Raw genomic sequence first — 19,147 nt, forward strand, 5'->3', positions numbered from 1 at the left:
CTGTCCGCTGCTCCGAGTGCAGGGGTGCCCACTGCATCCCAACTTCCCACTCCAAGAGCCTTCCACCCACACCTCCTGCCTGCTCAGGCCACTTCCCTTTCCGGAATGCCATCCCTCCCCTTTTCCTACCCCCAGTCTAATCCCATCCTCCAAATCCAAATTGGTGTTCCCTCGGACCCCAACGTGGCCCTGAGAAGTCCTGCTCACAGGGCGTCTCCCATTCCTAGCCCCACCCCAGGCGTCAGTTCCTCCAGGAAGCCCTCCCTGACGACTTTGCCAGCCACAGCAGATGGCTACTTTTTTTGAAGTCCTGTTTCAAGTGTGCCTGTACCTGTACTGTCTGGTATTATATATAGCCACTAGCTACACTATTACTGTTGGTAATAAATCAATACAATTAAAAATTCAGCCCCTCATTTGCACTAACCACACTTCAAGCACCCAGCACCCACTTTCACTAGTGGCTGCCACAGGGGATACGACAAGTCTAGATCATCTTGTTTCTTGAGCCTATAAGTGGTCTCCCATCAGGACTCAAAGACATTGATCAGAAAGCCTGCCTGCCCCCAGCACTAAGGCCTGGTGGCACTTCTCTCCTTGGAGGTTCCACAGTAGCCACCGAACAGTCCTTTCATACGCAGCTGTAGAGGATACCCTGCTTCTTGAGTAATTCTGTGGCTTTTCTTCCTAATCTCCAGCCCACCATTTATCTGCCCAAGTTGGACATAAGGAAAGCCTTCTGAATGGCAGTGGACTTTCAGCAGGGAGCTCTCCCCAAGCCCCTGAGAAAGGGAGAGGGGGTCCTACTCAGTTTCTGGCTGGGCCCCAGGGTGAGAGATAGGAGATAAAGGTCTGAGGTTTCGTTCACCACTTTGCAGTCTGTGCCCTTGGGCAGGTCGAGTGGCCTCTCTGAACCTCTATTTTTTCATCTGCATTGCACTGCCCCTACCTTACGCACGCTTGTTAGGATAACTGGGGGACCCCTCCTCTGTGAGATTCCCTAGTAGCTCAGCTGGTAAAAAATCCACCTGCAATACAGGAGACCCCAGTTTGATTCCTGGGTTGGGAAGATCCGCTGGAGAAGGGATAGGCTACCCACTTCAGTATTTTGGGACCTCCCTGGCAGCTCAGTTGGTAAAGAATTCGCCTGCAAGGTGTGAGATCTAGGTTCAATCCCTAGGTTGGGAAGATCCCCTGGAGAAGGGAATGGCTACCCACTCCAGTATTCTGGCCTGGATAATTCCATGGACAGAGGAGCCTGGCAGGCTACAGTCCATGGGTTGCAATGAGTCAGACATCACTGAGAGACTTTCACTTTCACTTTCCTCTGTGGGAGGTTATTAACATAGGAAAGGGGTGACTCCTTGTCCAACACCAGGCCCAAGACACGACTCTGTGGCTTCTCAGGTTCCCCCTAGGGAGGCCACTTTGCTCACTCTCAGCCCTGCCCTCCCTCAGCCTTCAGCCCAATTCCCACAACCTGCTTCAGGCCCGTTCCCAGGGAACTTTCTCATCGATAGGGTTAATTCTGACAAATATCTTAATTTCCTCTATTTTAGGTACCACTGCAGCTAGAATCCAAATCTGCCCTAGGTCCAAAAAATGGTGTCTACATCAGAATCGTCTCCCGCTGACACCACCCTCTTATCCGAAGAAAATCATCATGTGGATTTTTGTTAAAACATCACCAAAGCAGTTGAAAGCATGCCTGGCCTATGAATATAAAAGTGGCCATTTATGTAACATTTCCTAAATGCTTAATAAATGTGTGTAGCACTTAGTTTTGACTTTGCTAATGGTGTTTGAAGAACAGATCCTCCTCTCAATAAAGGACTGGTGCTAAATGAGTTAAAACATGATTTGGACAAAATGACTGAGAACTTGGGGTTTTGGAAGAAGTTCTGGCCTCAGGATGGAAGACATCTATAGGGTAGGGGACACACAGATGCTCAAGTAAGTGGCCCTGATGGCCCAAGTATGGGGGTCTTTTCAGTGTCTGGTGCATTGTGATGTTTTTCTTAAGAGAATCATGTTCACCAGAAGCTCAACTTTAAAAGTGGTTCAAAAGCTTTATTATGCTTTGATTTTCCTAGGTAGAGTATTACCAACTTTCTAAGTTTCAATGCACAGAAAAGTGATAAGAGGCCAAAATGTACTTTTCCTTTTAAAGAACATCCTAATGCTCTGTGGTGACCTGAATGGGAAGGACTTTCAAAAGGGAGAGGTTATATGTAAACATATAACTGATTAATTTTGCTGTACAGTAGAAACTAACACAACACTGTAAAGCAACTCCTGTTGTTCAGTCGCTCAGTCATGTCTGACTCTTTGCGACCCCATGGACTGCAGCACGCCAGGCTTCCCTGTCCTTCACCATCTCCTGGAGCTTGCTCACTCATGTCCATTGAGTCAGTGATGCCATCCAACCATCTCATCCTCTGTCATCCCCTTCTCCTCCTGCCTTCAATCTTTCCCAGCATCAGGGTCTTTTCCAATGAATCAGCTCTTCGCATCAGGGGGCCAAAGTATTGGAGCTTCAGCATCATACCTTCCAATGAATATTCAGGACTGATTTCCTTTAGGCTGGACTGGTTTGATCTCCTTGCAGTCCAAGGGATTCTCAAGAGTCTCCTCCAACATCACAGTTCAAAAGCATCAATTATTCAGTGCTTAGCTTTCTTTATGGTCCAACTCTCACATCCATACATGACCACTGGAAAAACCATAGCTTTGACTATACAGACCTTTGTTGGCAAAGTCATGTCTCTGCTTTTTAATATGCTGTCTAGGTTTGTCATAGCTTTTCTTCCAAGGAGCAAGCATCTTTTAATTTCGTGGCTGCAGTCACCATCTGCAGTGATTTTGGAGCCCCCCAAAATAGAGTCTGTCACTGTTTCTTACCATTGTTTCCCCATCTATGCCATGAAGTGATGGGACTGGATGCCATTATCTTAGTTTTTTGAATGTTGAGTTTTAAGCCAGGTTTTTCACTCTCTTCTTTCACCTGCATTAAGAGGCTCTTTAATTCCTCTTTGCTTTCTGCCATAAGGGTTGTGTCATCTGCATACATGAGGTTATTGATATTTCTCCCAGCAATCTTGATTCCAGCTTGTGATTCGTGCAGCCCAGCATTTCACGTGATGTACTCTACATATAAGTTAAATAAGTAGGGAAACAATATATAGCCTTGACATACTCCTTTCCCAATTTGGAACCATTCCGTTGTTCCATGTCCAGTTCTAACTGTTGTTTCCTGACCTGCATACAGGTTTCTCAAGAGGCAGGTAAAGTGGTCTGGTAGTCCCATCTCTTTAAGAATTATCCAGTTTGTTTCGATCCACACAGTCAAAGGCTTTAGTGTAGTCAATGAAGCAGAAGTAGATGCTCTTCTGGAATTCGCTTGCTTTTTCTGTGATCTAACGGATGTTAGCAATTTGATCTCTTGATTCCTCTGCAACTACACTCCAATAAAAATTTTAACAAGAACATTCTAATTTTTCTTTTTCTGGCTATGCTGTCTTTGTTGCTGTGTGCGCTGTGGGCTTTCTCTAGTTGCAGTGAGTGGGCAATTACTCTTCATTGCAGCATATGGACTTCTCATTGTGGTGGCTTCTCTTGTTGCAGAGCACAGGCTCAGAAGTTATGACATGAGGGCTTAGTTACTCAGAGGCACGTGGATCTTCCTGGATCAGGGATCAAACTCGTGTCCCCTGCACTGGCAGGCAGATTCCTAATCACTGTACCACCAGGGAGGTCCCCCCCTAATTTTGATTAAAGAATCAAAATACAGAGCTGAATTTATTAAAAGTAATTATTGTGTTGCTGAGAAGTTCAAATGTAACAAACAACTTGCAAACTGAATCTCAGATCTGCCGCCAGCAGCCATGTGGTCTTTTCACCTCTGTGCCATTTCCTCATGTATAAAACAAGGACGTTGACCTAGATCACAGCCCCTTCCTCTATGCAACATCTGAGCAGCATCACAGGGATGATGTTGTATAGGTAACAGAGCAGGAATCTGCAAGGATGTGGTACCGAGGCTGACTCTCCAGTAGGAAGCACAGGCTGTTGCAGGAGGGCCTCCCCGTGTTCTCCGCGGTGACTGCGGCTTCTGCTGTTTGTTCTCCCTGCCTCCCGCCCCCAGCACCTCATGCTTCCCCCAAAGTGCCCCCCCTGCAGAGTCACCTTCTCTGTCTGGCCTCTTAGAATATAAGAGATCAGCCTCACAACTATTTGTTGTCAATCTCTCTTACACACACACACACACGCGCGCTCTGCATCTCACTACCTCTTTGCACGGGAATTCTGAGGTCTTTTTGACTTCTTCCCATCACAATGCCCACTCCCCTCCATGCCCACAGGAACAGCTGCCCTCCACTTCCACCCACAATCCAGCTTCATGGATCCGACCTTTCCTGAATGTCCAGTTCAGGTAGGTGCCAATGTGCTTATTCAAAGGTCAGCAAGGACAGAGGCCTTGGCAGACTCCACAGCTCACTTGACTTTCCTGGAGCATCTGACCACCTCCTGCTGTTCCTCTCACCCATACCCTCAAGGAAGCCACTCCTGCTGCTTCCCACCACTCAGCTCCCAGCAGTCTCAGACCTGAGAAGCGCAGGCAGAGGCATCGTGTGGAAACTGGACACACGGTATCAGGAGGCTGGGGGATGGAAAGGAAGGGTGCAGGGGAAGGGAAGACACCTTGCTGAGGACTGAACCGAGGCCAGCGGGCACAGCCACCCAGGAGGGGGTGGAGGGCCTCAAGAGGTGGAGCCATCCTGCCAGCCCCTCCACCCCTAGTCAGAGACCCTACCAACTGCTGTATGTGGAGGAGACACAGAACACGCCACCCCCTGCATGTCCAGAACATAGTGCACAATAGTGGATCTGGGTTTTGTGGGGCTTGAAATCTGAGTTGAGGGAAAGAAAAAGAAACAAATATGTAACTTTCAAATTTAACCAAAATGTACCATCATGCAGCCAGGTAGCAGTGGTTCCCCCAGAGGGCTGTAGGAGCCCCAGTAAATGAGGAGCCGTGACGCTTCAGCTTCATCACCTTCATGATAAAACCATGCATAGCCCTCCTCAAGGCCAGAAACAGGGGCTCTGTTTTATCCTGACACCCAGAAAAGTGACTTACCCCACAGGAGCTCAATAAACAGACACTGAAGAATGAGCCACAGCTGCCACCCATGTCAGATAAATATTTTTTTATTCCCGGACGCTGCTGTGACACTGCAGCACAGGTACTCAGATCTCATGGGGACACAAAACCCTTATTCAGAGGGTGCTCTGTGCAGAGGCAGGGACGGGCATTCACAGGCCAGGCCAGGTCCTGGGGGAGCCATTCATTCCTGCCACGACTATGGGAAACCAACAGGGACTCAGTGACACCACACAGTAGCCACTGGTCTAACATGGGCCAATTTCAAGGCCAGAAGCCCAGGAGAAGCAGCAGAAATGCTGCCCGGATTAGACACACCGCAATGGACACGATGACTGTGCCCTGCCAGGCCCACAACCCAGGACTTCCTGTGCCAATGGCTACTGTGTCATTCTGATAAAACAAATCCAGGTGCCACAAAGACCTTAAAAAGTCAAACTACTGAAGAGACAGAAATTGTTGCAAATTAAAACCAATCCATAAAATAGTGTCTGGAAACCCTGTGCCTGATGCCAATCTGCAGCAAAGTCAACAAAGAGTAAAAAATAAAACTTTAACACCCGAGTAAAAAGCAATAATGGATTCGCCTACCATCATTACTGGCGAGTCCAAAAGTGATTTAAAAGTGAAAATATTATCATCAGCCAAAGATTAAGAATCTTCATAACTTCATCATGAAGTCAATGTTAAATGAACAGTTCATTAAAAGTTTCTTTAAAAAAAAAACTTTCCCTAAACAGCTATTTCAAGTAAGCCAGAAAGGCATAAAACCATTGGGGTGCTCACTGCCGGCCACTTAAGAAAGAAGCCAAGGAGAAGAAGGTGGGGGTGGTGGCCGGGGGCTTGGTGGAGGCGGTGTAATGGATGATGTACTCCGGGTAGGCCTGGTGCTTCTCGAAGATCACAAAGATGGAGGGTTCGGACATGCTGTTCACGCAGCTGTCATACAGGACGTTGCCTTGGGCCTCCTTGATCGGGGGGCGGACGTAGGCGGTGTTGCCCCGGACGAACTCGCCCACCAGCACCCGAGCCAAGAACATGGTGTGGGTGTTGGTGTCGGTTTTGCTGTAGTGGTGGGAGTATGCGGCATCCCGGGCAAAGTAGCTCCCTGCAAGGACACCAGGGTCAGCCTGTGGCTGGAAAAGGCGTGCCCACTTCCTGCCAACAAGGAGAGACCTACAGCCTCTACCCTCCCTCTGCTCACGTTTTTCCAACTTCTTCCTCATGGAGGGCTTCAGAGGGATCATGAAACTCTGAGATGGAAAACTCCTTTCAAGTAAGATCTGTCACTCCACTCTAAAGGTCTCTGGGCCCCTCACTACTGACTCCCTCCCCCAGAATGTCAGCTTCCTGAGCCATAAAATGAGGCTGTCGGCCCGACTTCCCAGGGTTAGTGTGGAAAAAGAGCAAGACCCCACCCACGGAACACGCTGCAGACACCCGTGGCCCAATACATAGATTCACGGATGGGAATCTGAGTTGGAAGCTGCTGCCTGCACATTCAGATTTATAACCTACCACCAGTTCCCATACACCCTGACCCCACAGCCGTCAGCACGCAGACTGAAGCTAACGGACAGACCTGGTTGAGAAGCTGCTGACTACAGATCACACCACTACGAGGTTCTCCCAATTTAGCAACCACTGAAGAGGAGAGGAGCATGTTCCTGTTCTCAGGAGGTGTTTAAGGGTAAAGTGGTATGATACATGCCACCTACTCCCAAACGGTTCAGAAATAAAGAGACGGGGTGATAAATCCAATATGAAGTGTTGAAGCTGATGAACTGGTAAAATTTACGTGGGAGGGTTTTTTAAATATTATTCTTGCACCTTTCCTGTGAGTTACAAATTATTTTCAAATAAAGTTTAAAAATAACTAAGAGACGAAACCAGGTAACACATTATAGCAAGAATGACATATTTACCCGAGCGTATCTGAGCATTCAGATTTTTACTCTAAGGTAACAGCGTGGGCAGGTGGGGACCTGACTTGGGGCTGGGAAGGTGGCCCTGTCTCCTTTCCGCACCCCCCACAGGGATGCAGGCCCATCTCCCAGGGAAGCCAAAGCCCAGCCTAAGTAGGGGGTCAGGCCAGGGGCTGCACACTGCAGGGAGGGTCAGGTGCCGACAGCTGGGTCCCCCACATCCCAGCCCGTCCTCCCTGAGTCTGAACTACTGGTGCAACTCATGCTGGTTCCCCCCACGCCCTCTGTCAATTTGTTTTAAGGCAGTTTCTGGGTCCTGGACAGTGAGGTCAAGAGGATTCTGCCAGCAGGGGCGCTTACCCTTGCCGTAGGAAGTACCGTGGAGACCACTGACTCGCCAGTCAAAGTTCTGCTGGCAGATGGCGTCAACAAAACCAGTGCTGGTGCCATGGAACAGCTGCCTTTCGTCCACTGTCTTCCCACCATTTCTCTTCTGCATCTGCTCCTTTTGCCTAGAATCATGAAGGGAACGTGTGCTGGAGGCAGAGGGCACTTGCCACCACAGGCTGCCCAATCCAAGAAAACATGTCTTATTAGACATGCCATGAGACCAGGAGCCATGAGACTCCAGGCATGGGCCAGGAGCCTGGAAAGCTGAGAGCAGGACCTGGGTGAGAGCAGAGGGAAGACCTCTCTCCTGGGCTCCAGGCCTCCACGGCTCCTTGAACCCCCAAAGCAGACGGACGAGCCCTAAGAGGGCAGGCTGCTTCTTCCCAGTATCCTGCTTCCACCTGGAGCCTAGCCAAGGGAGCTGGAAGATGCTAGACAGCGGGGGCATCCTCCTCCCTCTCCTCTAAGTTCCCTGATCTCATCACTGGGCCGGAGTTCAGATGACCCTACTCCAGCCTCTTGTGGGGAAAAGGGAGCAGGACCCCAGGCCCACCATGGGGACGTGCTGTGGATTTCCTTCCCACACAAACATGCCAGTCCTTGGGCACAAATAGGAGGCCCTTGCCCTCTGGCTGCCAGGACAATAGCTTTACATTCCCCAGGATGAGGGGTGGCTTCTATGGCCCCTCCCCTGTTGATCTCCAGGGAGGCAGAGTGTCTGGTGCAGGAGCCGGCTTTGTCCCTGGGAAAGCCACAGCACTTGCCCCCCCACTCCGCCCCGTCTCTCTGGAGGGACATGCTGGCACTGAGTTGTACAGATGAGGAGGGGGACAGAAGAGGGACACAGCTCCTGATCCCTGCGGCCTGGGGCAAGCAGCAGCTGCTGTGGTGGATTGTCACGGTAGCATCAGCATGTCTGGGAAGCAGCTGTCTGAGGGAACGAGGGAACAAGGGACCAGCCCACCGAGAGCGAGCCCTGGACGCACCACTGGTAGATTTCCCAGAGGGCGGGGTTCTGGACCCGCTCAATCTTCTGAATGGAGTAGAGAGGCATCGTACAGGTGAAGAGGCCCCAGACCTTCTGAAACTCTTCTGAGGACGAAGGGACGGTGATCCTCTGTAATGGGCAGACATTTTTACTCTGTTATCATCAAAGTGTAGGCTACAGCTCTCTTCCCAAGGCTGCTCATGGAACGCCAGAACCATAAGCAAACACAGACATCTTTCTGTGTCTCAGAGTAAAGGGGAACATTTTCCACGCTCCCCTTCACTCCGAGGGGCAGTCTCTCCAGGTTTGGATATGAGCAGTTTGTGGTCACTTCCTTCCTTTCCCTGGCAAAACCAGCCAGCCTGAAGGACAGGCAGGCACTGCTACATCAGTACCACCCCGGGAGTTCAAGCACGGTCCCTGCTCTCCTCCCGACCCCACTCAGGGCCAACTACTGGGTCTACGAGACCCAGAGCTGGTGCGGTGGATGCAGAACACACACGTCTGGCAGAGAAGGGGCAAATCTTGCCAGAAGCAGCGATGCTGCATGAGGCCATGCACGGCACATGCTGAGGGAGAGGCCAGGCTGGCAGATGGCACACAGCAGCTCAGCTCAGTGAAACCACGGGCACTCCTCCCCGCCCGTTCCCTAGCGTCTGGCTCGAGGGACGCACTCCTGACAAGCCCGCAGAGGCCCCTGATTGTCACATAGAGGGACAATGCACAAATCCCTGTTCCTGCTGTCTGGACCCCAGCCAGCTTGCCTGTTTCCAGGTCCACGAGGCTGGGCCCAGTGACCCTGATCCAGGATCTCTGGGGATTCTCTCTGCATCATCCTTTCTCCCACCCAAGTGCAGCCTTATAATAACCACCTCATCCCCAACAGACTCTAAATGATCTGGGCTCCGTGTGAACATCCATGGCTCTCTGCAACCTATAATCTGACTCTAGTTTCCCTGCTCCAGTCTCTCTGGAGGCCACCATGTCCTCTTCCTCAAGCCTGCCCTCCCATCCCAGAGCCCGACAAGGACTCCCACACCTGTCACGGCCTGCAGCTCAGCCCCCTGACCAGGGCACTCCACAGCAGGGCTTGACTTCCCTCTCCTGCACCCCCACATCTATGCGTGCCCTCAACCTGAGACACTCGTGTCCTGTCTTGGGTTCCCTCCCCATCCAGTTCGCATCCACCAGAATGTTCCTCCCCACCCTCTCCTGTGTAAGCGCCAGCCATCATCAGGTGTGGACCTGGTGAGGCCTTCCTTGATCCCTGAAATACAGTCGCCTGGTCCCTGATGGCCAAGTACTGTACCTGCAGTCGCCCAGCCCTCTAACGGCCTACCGGGGCTGCTGCTGTCTGGGTGTGCTTTGTGCGTCTCCCAGGCAGGGGCTGTCAAGTTGGGAAAGCCAGTCTGCACAGTGCTTGCCGGGTCAGAGGCCAGCAGCTCCACGTACACCTGGCATCCCCAGACCCCGGCCTGAGCTCTCTACCCAACTCAGCACAGCACCCACTGCAAGCTGCTGAACAGTGTTCATTCTCTCGTCTTCCAGTAAGTTCCTAGTATCCTCCTCCCAACTGCAACTCCTCTTTTAGATGGCCCTCATCACACTGAACCCTCTCCTGACTGCTTTCCCTTTTCTTCTTAGTAAAACTTTTATCAGCTAAGCAGCTTATTTATGCCCTTCCTAGAAAATTTCCAGTTCATCATCCTCCCTCCACCATACATCCTTCTTCCCTCAGGCCACAGCCACCTCCTGAGTAGTCATTTAGCTGTAAATAAGCCCCAAGATCTGAAAGACACCAAACTTAGGACTCACCTCTCAGCGGCAGAGGACACAGCATGGTCTGCTCACACTTACCTGTGTCTAAGAACACCCTCCTCACAGCCTAGAGCAGTGCCAGTCTCATACCTTAAAGCCGGTGTCCGGCAGGGCCGAGCGATCCCAATGGTCAGGAATGTTCTTTAGGCCTTGAGAATTGATGCTGCTACAAAATGTAAAGAAAAACACTTAGTCTGTTCTTAGACGTAAGTAGGCCTCTCAGAGGTGCCTCCAGCAGCTGAGGCCATCAGTCTTGAGTCTCAGCATATCGTCTGTAAAGTCAGGGAGGAGGCAAGGGAACACATAAACACTCTCTCCACCATGGGACAGCACTTCCATCTTGGCCTGTGTGGTCAAAACCAACCGGGCACAAGGGATCTGTTTCTCATCTGCACCCTAACTCTACCACATAAGGGAGAGAACATTATGACTAAAGCTGCACACACAAACCCTGACCATGATTTTATAAAATTCAAACAGCCTTGAAACTTTCATTAAAAACAGCCTCAGGGATTCCCTGGTGGTGCAGTTAAGAGTCTGCCTTGCAATGCAGGGGACACTGGTTCGATCGCCAGTCCAGGAAGATTCCACATGCCGTGGAACAATGAAGCCTGTGTCCCACAACTAATGAGCCCACACACCTCAACTACTGAAGCATTTGGGCCCTAGAGCCTGTGCTCCACAAGAGAAGCCATTATAACGAGACACCCGCACACAGAGTAGCCCCAGCTTGCTACAAAGAGAGAAAGCCCAGCACAGCCAAAATTAACTAAATAAATAATTTAAAAATAAAACAGCCTCAGTAAAACTAACACAACACTATAAATCAACTGTACTCTAATAAAAACCAAATTAAGTTTAAAAAAACTCAGCTTCAACAATGTATATAGTTGGCAGAACTATGTATGTTTACATAAACATATGCAATGTTTAAAAACATTTTTTTAAAATGTAAAATTGATGTCAAAATTCACTTGGCAGTAGAAATTTGACTTGAACTGCTAAGAGGCTACGTGTGGCCTCTCTCTTCCCTTCTTCAAGTGACTATGCAAAAAATATTAGCATGTTTCATTGCATGTGTCACATAACACAAGCAGCACATGCTCTTTTTGAAAATGAAATAAAAACTGAGTTCAAAAAAAAATGTGGGCCAAAGGGTTTAGAAATAAGGACTGTGAAACTAACTCCAAATCATTCCTAGTCTGTTCTTCCCACAATAGATCTACCTTCTGTTTCTGCTGGCATGAGGTATGTACCTTCTTCCTAAGCCTCAAAGAATTCCCACAAATAACTTTCCTAGGAAAATGGCACAGTTTAAAAATAACTTAAAAAGGTCCCACAAGCAAGAATCAGCCAGAAACAGACCCATGTAGATGTAAGATGCTAAAATTAGCAGGCAGGTTATAAAACAACTGCTTGCTAATTTGTATGTTTAAAGAAATTTAAGACAAACTTTAAAAACATATGCAAGGAACAGAAAACTATAAATAGGCCTGGAGGATTTGGAAAAAAAAATCTGTAGAAATGAAAAAAAAAAATCTTTGAAGTATAAGTTCAATGGACAGGCTTATTAGCAGATCAGACAATCTAAAGAGAGGGTGGGTGGGCTGAAAGGTAAGGGCAGTGAAATTATCCAGAATGTGGGGCAGAGCAGTAAGATGATGATCAAGGAGGGGAAGAAGCCAAGATGTGGAGAACACAGTGAGAAGGCCTGAATCTGGTCACAGCCAAACTGAAGCTCCAAAAAGATAATATCGAAAACAGGGTGAAGGCAATTTTCAAAGAGAACTAATGAGACACACCAATCTACAGATTTAAGAAGCACAGAGAATCTTCAACAGGACAAATAAAAATGCATATCTAGACACACCAGTGCATGATCCAAAGACAAATGGAAAATCTTAAAAGCAGCCAGAACGGGAGAAAAAAAGTGATTCTGGCAAAAAGCTTCAGTTAGACCAACAGCTGACTTCTCAGAAACAGCAATGGAAACCAAAGGACAGTGGAGTGATATCTTCAATGTTCCAAGAGAAAGAGAAACAAGTAAAACGTCTATACTTGCATAGATCCAATGTGGAGATCATATTCTGTGACCCCACTAACTGTGCAAATAAAGCATTTCTTTCTAAAAGCCACCCACAGTAGAGTCCCAGTGGCCATGGAGGACCAAGCAGACTCGCCTGCTGGAGTCATGACCACCAGCTTCCGTCACACAGGATAGAGGGAAGCACCATGCACTTTCCTACATCAATGTGTGCAAGAGAGCAGGAAGATTCTGATCCCTCGTGTCTTAGTCTGAGTCACCCCAAAATGACCACTCTTATTTCTGACATGTGGTGTCTGCCATGGTTCCCTGAAAACAAAGTAGAGTGAGGACAAGAGACCCAGTTTCAGCAAAGAGACAGGTTTTTCTAAACTGTACCAGGGGTAGGCTCTGCATAGGGAAGGAAAGAAAAAAGACGTCCAGGACTTCCCTGGTGGTCCAGTGGTTAAGAATCCACCTTCCAATGCAGGAGACATGGGTTAGATCCCTGGCCAGGGAATTAAGTTCCCATCTGCCTTGGGCAACTAAACCCACGTGCCACAACTACTAGGCCTGTACGCCATAATCAAAGATTCCACATGCTGCAACTAAGACCTGACACAGCCAAATAAAACAAATATTTTAGAAAAATGATGTCCAGAAGTAGGATCACTCATAATTAACCAAAACTAAATCCAGAAGCAATCCAAATAGAAGAGACAGATACATTTAACTAAATGATAAATATTTCTACATGGTAAAATACTTCATAGACAAAGCCAAAAGGCAAACAACAAGCAAAGAAAAAATACTGCAACTTACATGACAAACTAAGGGCTGATCTCCCCAACAGAAAGAAGACTCAGTGTTTAAGAAACATACCAAAACGTTGGCTGAAGAATGGACAAAAAGACAAATAGTCCCCAGAAAAAGAAATGCAAGGCCCTTACATGTTAGGAAAGAATATTAAACCTCATTCATAAGAGAAAGTGAATTAAATATACTGAAATACCCTTTCCCACCTTACTGAAGAGCTTGATGACTTCCTCTGTTTTCAAGGCTGAAGGAAACAGGCCCCTCACACATTCTGGGGTGAGTGCACATGGTTCAACCCCACAGAGAGGAACCTGCATTTACCGTCTAGGACTCCAACCTGATGCTCCCCTCCACAACTAACAAACAGCATACACGGCAGACATTCTTCGTGGTGTCATACGCATACTAGCAGATCACAAAAAGGCAAAGCATTCCTCAAAAGGGAACAGATTAAACCATGGCAAATACACATGATAGAGAATCATGAAGACAGAAACAGAATTCAGTAGACTTCAATGAACTGAAAGAGAGTAATTTCTTTTTCCCCCAAATTTGTATAATACTCTAAGTGAAGCTTTCCTGCTGGTTCAGACAGTAAAGAATCTGCTTGCAATGCAGGAGACTGGGTTTGATCCCTGAGTCAGCCCTAGAGAAGGAAATGCACAATCCACTTTCGTATTCTTGCCTGGAGAATTTAATAGACACGGGAGCCTGGAGGGCTACAGTCCACGGGGTTGCAAAGAGTTGGACAAGACTGAGCAACCAATACACATACTGAAGTGATCACCACAGTAAGTCTAGTAATGATGTATTAAGTGAAAAAAGGTTACAGAATACTATAGATAGAATGCTACCTTTTATTCAACAAAAGAAGACACTTCTATGTACACTCATTCGCTCATTTTTGCAAAAAGAAACACAGTAAAGATAAACCAAAAACTGATGAAAATGGTTGCCCACCAAGGAAACAGTGCAGAGATATAGTGAGGAGAATTCTAACTAGTGAGTATATCTTTTCACAGTTTGACTTCTAAATCATGTTTTACACATAGCCAAAAATAAACTTTATTAAGAAAGGGAGGAAGGAAGGCACACCTGGCTTCGAAGAAACAGGGAGAGGCAACTCCAGGAGGTTACTGTTAGACTCACAGGCACTCTATTTGCTTGGAGTGATAATACCTTTTCCCTCTAGCTTCTTTAAATGACTTTGCCATGCTCCACAAGAACAACCATTGAAGTCCATATATGACATCTTAAAATAAGAAACGGAAACACTCTCAGTCCTCTCTGAAACAGAAATGAGCCAGATTTCTCCGGCTAATGGAAGGGGCAGTCCACTTGACAGCAGCGCTGGCTACAGTCCTGGCCTGGGCTGTCACACATCAAACTAATGGGCACTGTGGTACCTCTCGCCATCCAAGCCACCATCCCCAGTAAGTGGCCGTGGGGGCTGGAGAGAACTGACCCCTCCCCCAGCTCCATTCCCAGCCCACATGCCTCAAACCTAAAACTACCAATTCAGAGGTGTCTGATCAGTGCAGAGCTCACACATTTGTCCCCATCAGCAGCAGGAGGGCCCTGCTCCTAAATGCTCTTAAGGCCAGGCACAGCCCTACTGGCTTCTGGTAGTCTGGGATGTAAGGGAGCCCACTCTGGGGACGAATTTGGCCCATTAGTGTCTGCAGCATCTGCTTTTGGTATTTTTAACATTCCATGATATTCAAGTATTAAAATAATGGAGTTTTGGAGGTGTATTCCATTATTTCAACATTTACAAAAATTCAAGTCTGTGATTCAATTATTCACTTGAAAAGACAGGCTGATAAGCTAGCTTCAAGTCTAGACCGGCCTGCAGATCACAACAAGCAGCCTTATAGTGACATATCACAACACTGCTATCCGTAAGGATAATTCTTTCTCTGGTTCAATGCCTTTGCAACTAGTGGAATACATATGCCAGTAGTCCAACTGCTCTAGATGACTCTGAACTGGAATTGCTATTCATATGTAACACAACTGGAGGACAAAGAGGAACTTTAAATGCTTTGTTACAAACAAAAACCACAGTTTGCTAACAGTGGGAAAAAAAACTAGCCCTGAAAAACGGTACTGATGAACCTATTTGCAGGAGAGGAATAGAGACACAGATGCAGAGAACAGACTTGTAGACACAAGGATGGAAAGAGAGGGTGGGACGAATTGAGGGAGTAGCACTGACATGTATACACTACCATGTGTAAAACAGATAACTAGTGAGAACCCGCTGTCGAGCACAGGAGCTCAGCTCCATGCGTTGTAATGACCTAGAGGGGCGGAATCGGCGTGGAGGGAGGCTCAAGAGAGAAGGGGTGTTATGTACACATATAGCTGATTCATGTTGTTGTACAGCAGAAACTAAGATAATGTTGTAAAGCAATGATATTCCAATTAAAAAATAAATAAAAACAAACATACAAACAGAAAAACCCAGAGCTGTTCAAAAAGATATCCTCCAAGTTATAAAGCAAAAGATACAATCACTTGAAAATGGAACCAGAAAATTGTCAGAGTTAGATTATTATTATTTCTTCACATTCTCTAAGTTAACTTTAAACTAAGAAAGAACTTTCTGGTTTCTGGAAAAATCTGCACAAGAATACCTTCATGTCACAGTAACACCACTGGCAATCTTAAAGATAAAACATCTAATAAAGTGATTTTGGGGGTAACTTTTCCTTTCTGTTGTGTTTGGCTTATCTTTTAATGCTTTGTTAATTGTATCTCTATCATCATTAAAACAATTACACATCAAGCATTTACCTTTTTATAACTTTGTTAAATATTATACCTTTATAATACATTTTTACTTGAAGTGTGGTAAATATACAGATTTTTCCATTTCATGAAGCCTCAACCTTCTTACAGATCACTCATATAAACAGTAGCATTTTGGTATTAAGTGAAAAGTAAAGTGGCTCAGTCATGTCCGACTCTTTGCGACCCCATGGACTATACAGTCCATGCAATTCTCCAGGCCAGAATACTGGAGTGGGAAGCCTTTCCTTTCTCTGGGGATATTCCCAACCCAGGAATCGAACCCAGGTCTCCCACATTGCAGGCAGATTCTTTACAAGCTGAACCACAAGGTAAGCCCAGTATTAAGTGACGGAAAGTACAAACATACTCAGAGGAGGGCGAGGCATAGGACATAGAGACAGAGTGCCAGAGCGTAAGTTTGCAAGCCAACTAACCCTCTTGATGCTATAGCCAGTCTGACTAGGTTTTTAGTATCTGCAGTTGAGCACATATCAGCTGATACACATATTACACAACAAATTCCCCAAATGCCACCTACCAGGTTTGCTTCATCTTCACATCTTGGGGAGACACATATTTGGGTCTCCGGCAAACCCTTCTAACTGTGCCATAGATCACGTTTTTCTGAATGAAGGCTGGGGAAAAAAAACACAAATATACATATAAGACGGCAATGTTTTATAAACACAAATTAAACAGGTTGTAAAGCTAATCCAAATGTTAAAGCCCACAATCAGTCTGTTAAAAATAAGGCAGTTTTACACATTTCAAATATTCATAATAGGATCTGTAGGAGACTGGATTTAATGAATAGATGAATGATTAGTAATTGACATATCAATTATACATGAGTGCTTTTAAACTGTTCCTTCCAATCTTGTTTAAACTATTATTTTGCTCAGCAATTTTTCCCAGCTTGGATATAAAAAAGCTTCAGCCCAGCCTGAGACCAAATTACCACATCTTGAGCCAGTGGGATTTAGAGTTAATATAATAATTTTACTCTTATGACTTTTTTTTCTTAGTTTGACTAAACTTACTCAACAGCAATATTTCTCAACCTTTTAAAACCTGTATTTTCTTTAATAGATGAAATTCTTACCCTATGCCAACCTCCAAGATTCTTATATTCATCCTGAGGGCAGAGAGGGGAACCTGTCTGTCAGACTGAAAAGTCACGATACCTATAGATTACATGTCCCAACCACCAGGAAATCTCTGTCAAGTCTTACTTTCTGCACTTAAACAATTTATTTGACTTGGAAAACTAATTTACCCTACTGCATTTGAGCATACACCGTGTGATTACCTAGGCATGTGTCCCTCATGCCAGAGTTCAGGTAGTCAAGAATGGGCACTCCCGGGCAGTCCCCCACATTCTGATCCCAAGACCATACTCCAGACATGGCTACCACAACCCCTTCAGTTACCCATCACTCAGCCTCTCACCAATACTCCGCTAATTACCTTAAACAGTTTTTCACTGGTCTGTTGACTAGCACTGCAATGACTCTTAAATGAGCTTTCATAGGTGAAATTAAAAGGTGTTAGAGATATGTGAATGGGCTAAGTACTTGTGAGACCCGTTTCCTATGTCCCTTGAACAGAGTAAAACATGAGGCCGTCTCCCTAATTTACCGTTAAAGAGGATACACTAGGCGAAGTCCTAAACAAGCCCTGCCCATGGGGATTCTGCCAACCAATACCAGCTAACAGACATCAGAATTCTGCCTCTGGAGTCTTGGCATTTGCCTTCAGTGACTGTTCTGACAGGAGTCCCTGAAAAGACAGAGTCAAGTCTTCCCTGATGCTATAGAACGAGTCATTTGGCCTGCTGTGTGTGTTTTTGAAACGAACTTGCTTCCTAATAGACATTTAGTTAATAAACCTGAGTGGCAGACTGCCGGCTGAGACGTGCTTTCACTCTGCCGAGCAGTGAGGTTATGGAGGGAGATGTCACCTCACCTCGGCACCAACGCACAGACCCAGGGGTTCTGCCCACCACACGAGCCCGGGGCAGTCTGCAGGAAACGTGCTCTTCTTGAGTTTGAGTAAACTCGGTGTGTGCTCTCCCCCTCCCCGCATCTTGACTATTCTGTCCCCCAGGGGAGCTGCCTGTATTGAGAGGCTGCATCTGACATTTCTGGTTGATTTGTTTTGATATTGTTCAGATACTTTAAAGAAATATTTCAAACCGTGGTCAGCAGCAGTCTGATGGGTGCTAGTTGTATCGACTTGATCTTCAGGCCAGTCCCAGCTTATTATTCCACAGATTTCTCACGATCCCCTGAGTGCACTTGTGTTTATCAGACTGTGGGCTGTAAAACCACCTCACACATGATTGATGTTTCCCAGCAGATACTGAAGGCTGTAAGCAGTTCTCACCATAGAGTAGAAGAAACTTCCAGGCTCTTTGCACAGGCACATCGAGGGGGCAGCATTCTACCTTCAGCAAAATTACAAGTACTACAAAACCACAAGCAAAACTAACCGGATAAAAGCAGGCAGATAGAGTGGACTTAGGATAATTCACCAAAGACAGTTTGCTGCCCTCCAAACAGATGGTCCACAAAAGTAAACAATAAACAGTGCTTAAAGGGAGGTCCACTTAATTTCCTTAAAAAAAAATGCTGAAAACTCATAAGGATTCAGAGATTAAAATGTGAATTTAAAGGCAAAACTGACTTGAACATGGATGAACTGATAAATCCATGTGAAAATGGCTTGAAAGAAGCCGCAAGAAACTGAAACCAAAGTAAAAAATACACCACACCTCACAAATAAGTCACTGGAAGACCTGACCAAAGGGTGTTTGGTCTGCTTGTCTGTCTGTCAAGGCAACCAGAACAAGCCATTAAGGCCCAGACTCAGGCTACCACAAGCAGAGCACCTGATAATCTGCTTCACAGCAATTTTTAGCTGATGTGTGTGTCTACCATGTGTTTCCAGCCAGCCACAAGTGCTGAAGGCACCTACAGAAAAGCTGATGTGGACTCTGCAGCTGGGAACAGGAGGCGGAGCTGTACAGCAGAACCACTGTGACACGTCAGCGACTAGACTAAAGTTAATCCTCAGACAGAGGGACTTGCCCATGGCCTACAGGACACTGCTACAGTGCTGCCTACACCACCATTGCCCACAGGCTGATGCTACTTGTCCCTCCACACTTGGGGTTCCAGTCGTCTATTTCCTCCAGGTAGCTCCCCCTGCATCCTGCTGGCTGGCTC

The 19,147-nt window shown here is 46.7% G+C and overlaps 2 protein-coding genes across 9 annotated transcripts in view; one reads left to right on the forward strand and one right to left on the reverse strand.

The window, feature by feature from the left end:
• Positions 1-1,780, forward strand: part of TBXAS1 (thromboxane A synthase 1) — a 166,771-nt gene extending 164,991 nt beyond the window's left edge. For all 4 annotated transcript variants that reach the window (XM_081533202.1, XM_081533205.1, XM_081533204.1 and 1 more), the window contains one exon: positions 1,560-1,780. In XM_081533202.1, the coding sequence (XP_081389328.1) occupies positions 1,560-1,634 (75 nt within the window). In that variant the 3' untranslated portion in view covers positions 1,635-1,780. The remainder of the gene's footprint in view (positions 1-1,559) is intronic.
• Positions 1,781-5,195: 3,415 nt separating this feature from the next.
• The window catches only part of PARP12 (poly(ADP-ribose) polymerase family member 12), a 39,995-nt gene continuing 26,043 nt past the window's right edge, over positions 5,196-19,147 (reverse strand). For 3 of the 5 annotated variants that reach the window (XM_081534281.1, XM_081534279.1, XM_081534282.1), the window contains exons 8-12: positions 16,459-16,555; positions 10,376-10,451; positions 8,466-8,596; positions 7,450-7,601; positions 5,196-6,272 (exon numbers count right to left, since the gene is read on the reverse strand). In XM_081534281.1, the coding sequence (XP_081390407.1) occupies positions 5,947-6,272; positions 7,450-7,601; positions 8,466-8,596; positions 10,376-10,451; positions 16,459-16,555 (782 nt within the window). In that variant the 3' untranslated portion in view covers positions 5,196-5,946. The remainder of the gene's footprint in view (positions 6,273-7,449; positions 7,602-8,465; positions 8,597-10,375; positions 10,452-16,458; positions 16,556-19,147) is intronic. The other 2 variants (XM_081534283.1, XM_081534280.1) reach the window with 1 other exon arrangement.

Source organism: Giraffa tippelskirchi, chromosome 10 (assembly GCF_054371585.1).
Source record: "Giraffa tippelskirchi isolate mGirTip1 chromosome 10, T2T-mGirTip1v1.2.pri, whole genome shotgun sequence".
NCBI lineage: Eukaryota > Metazoa > Chordata > Mammalia > Artiodactyla > Giraffidae > Giraffa > Giraffa tippelskirchi.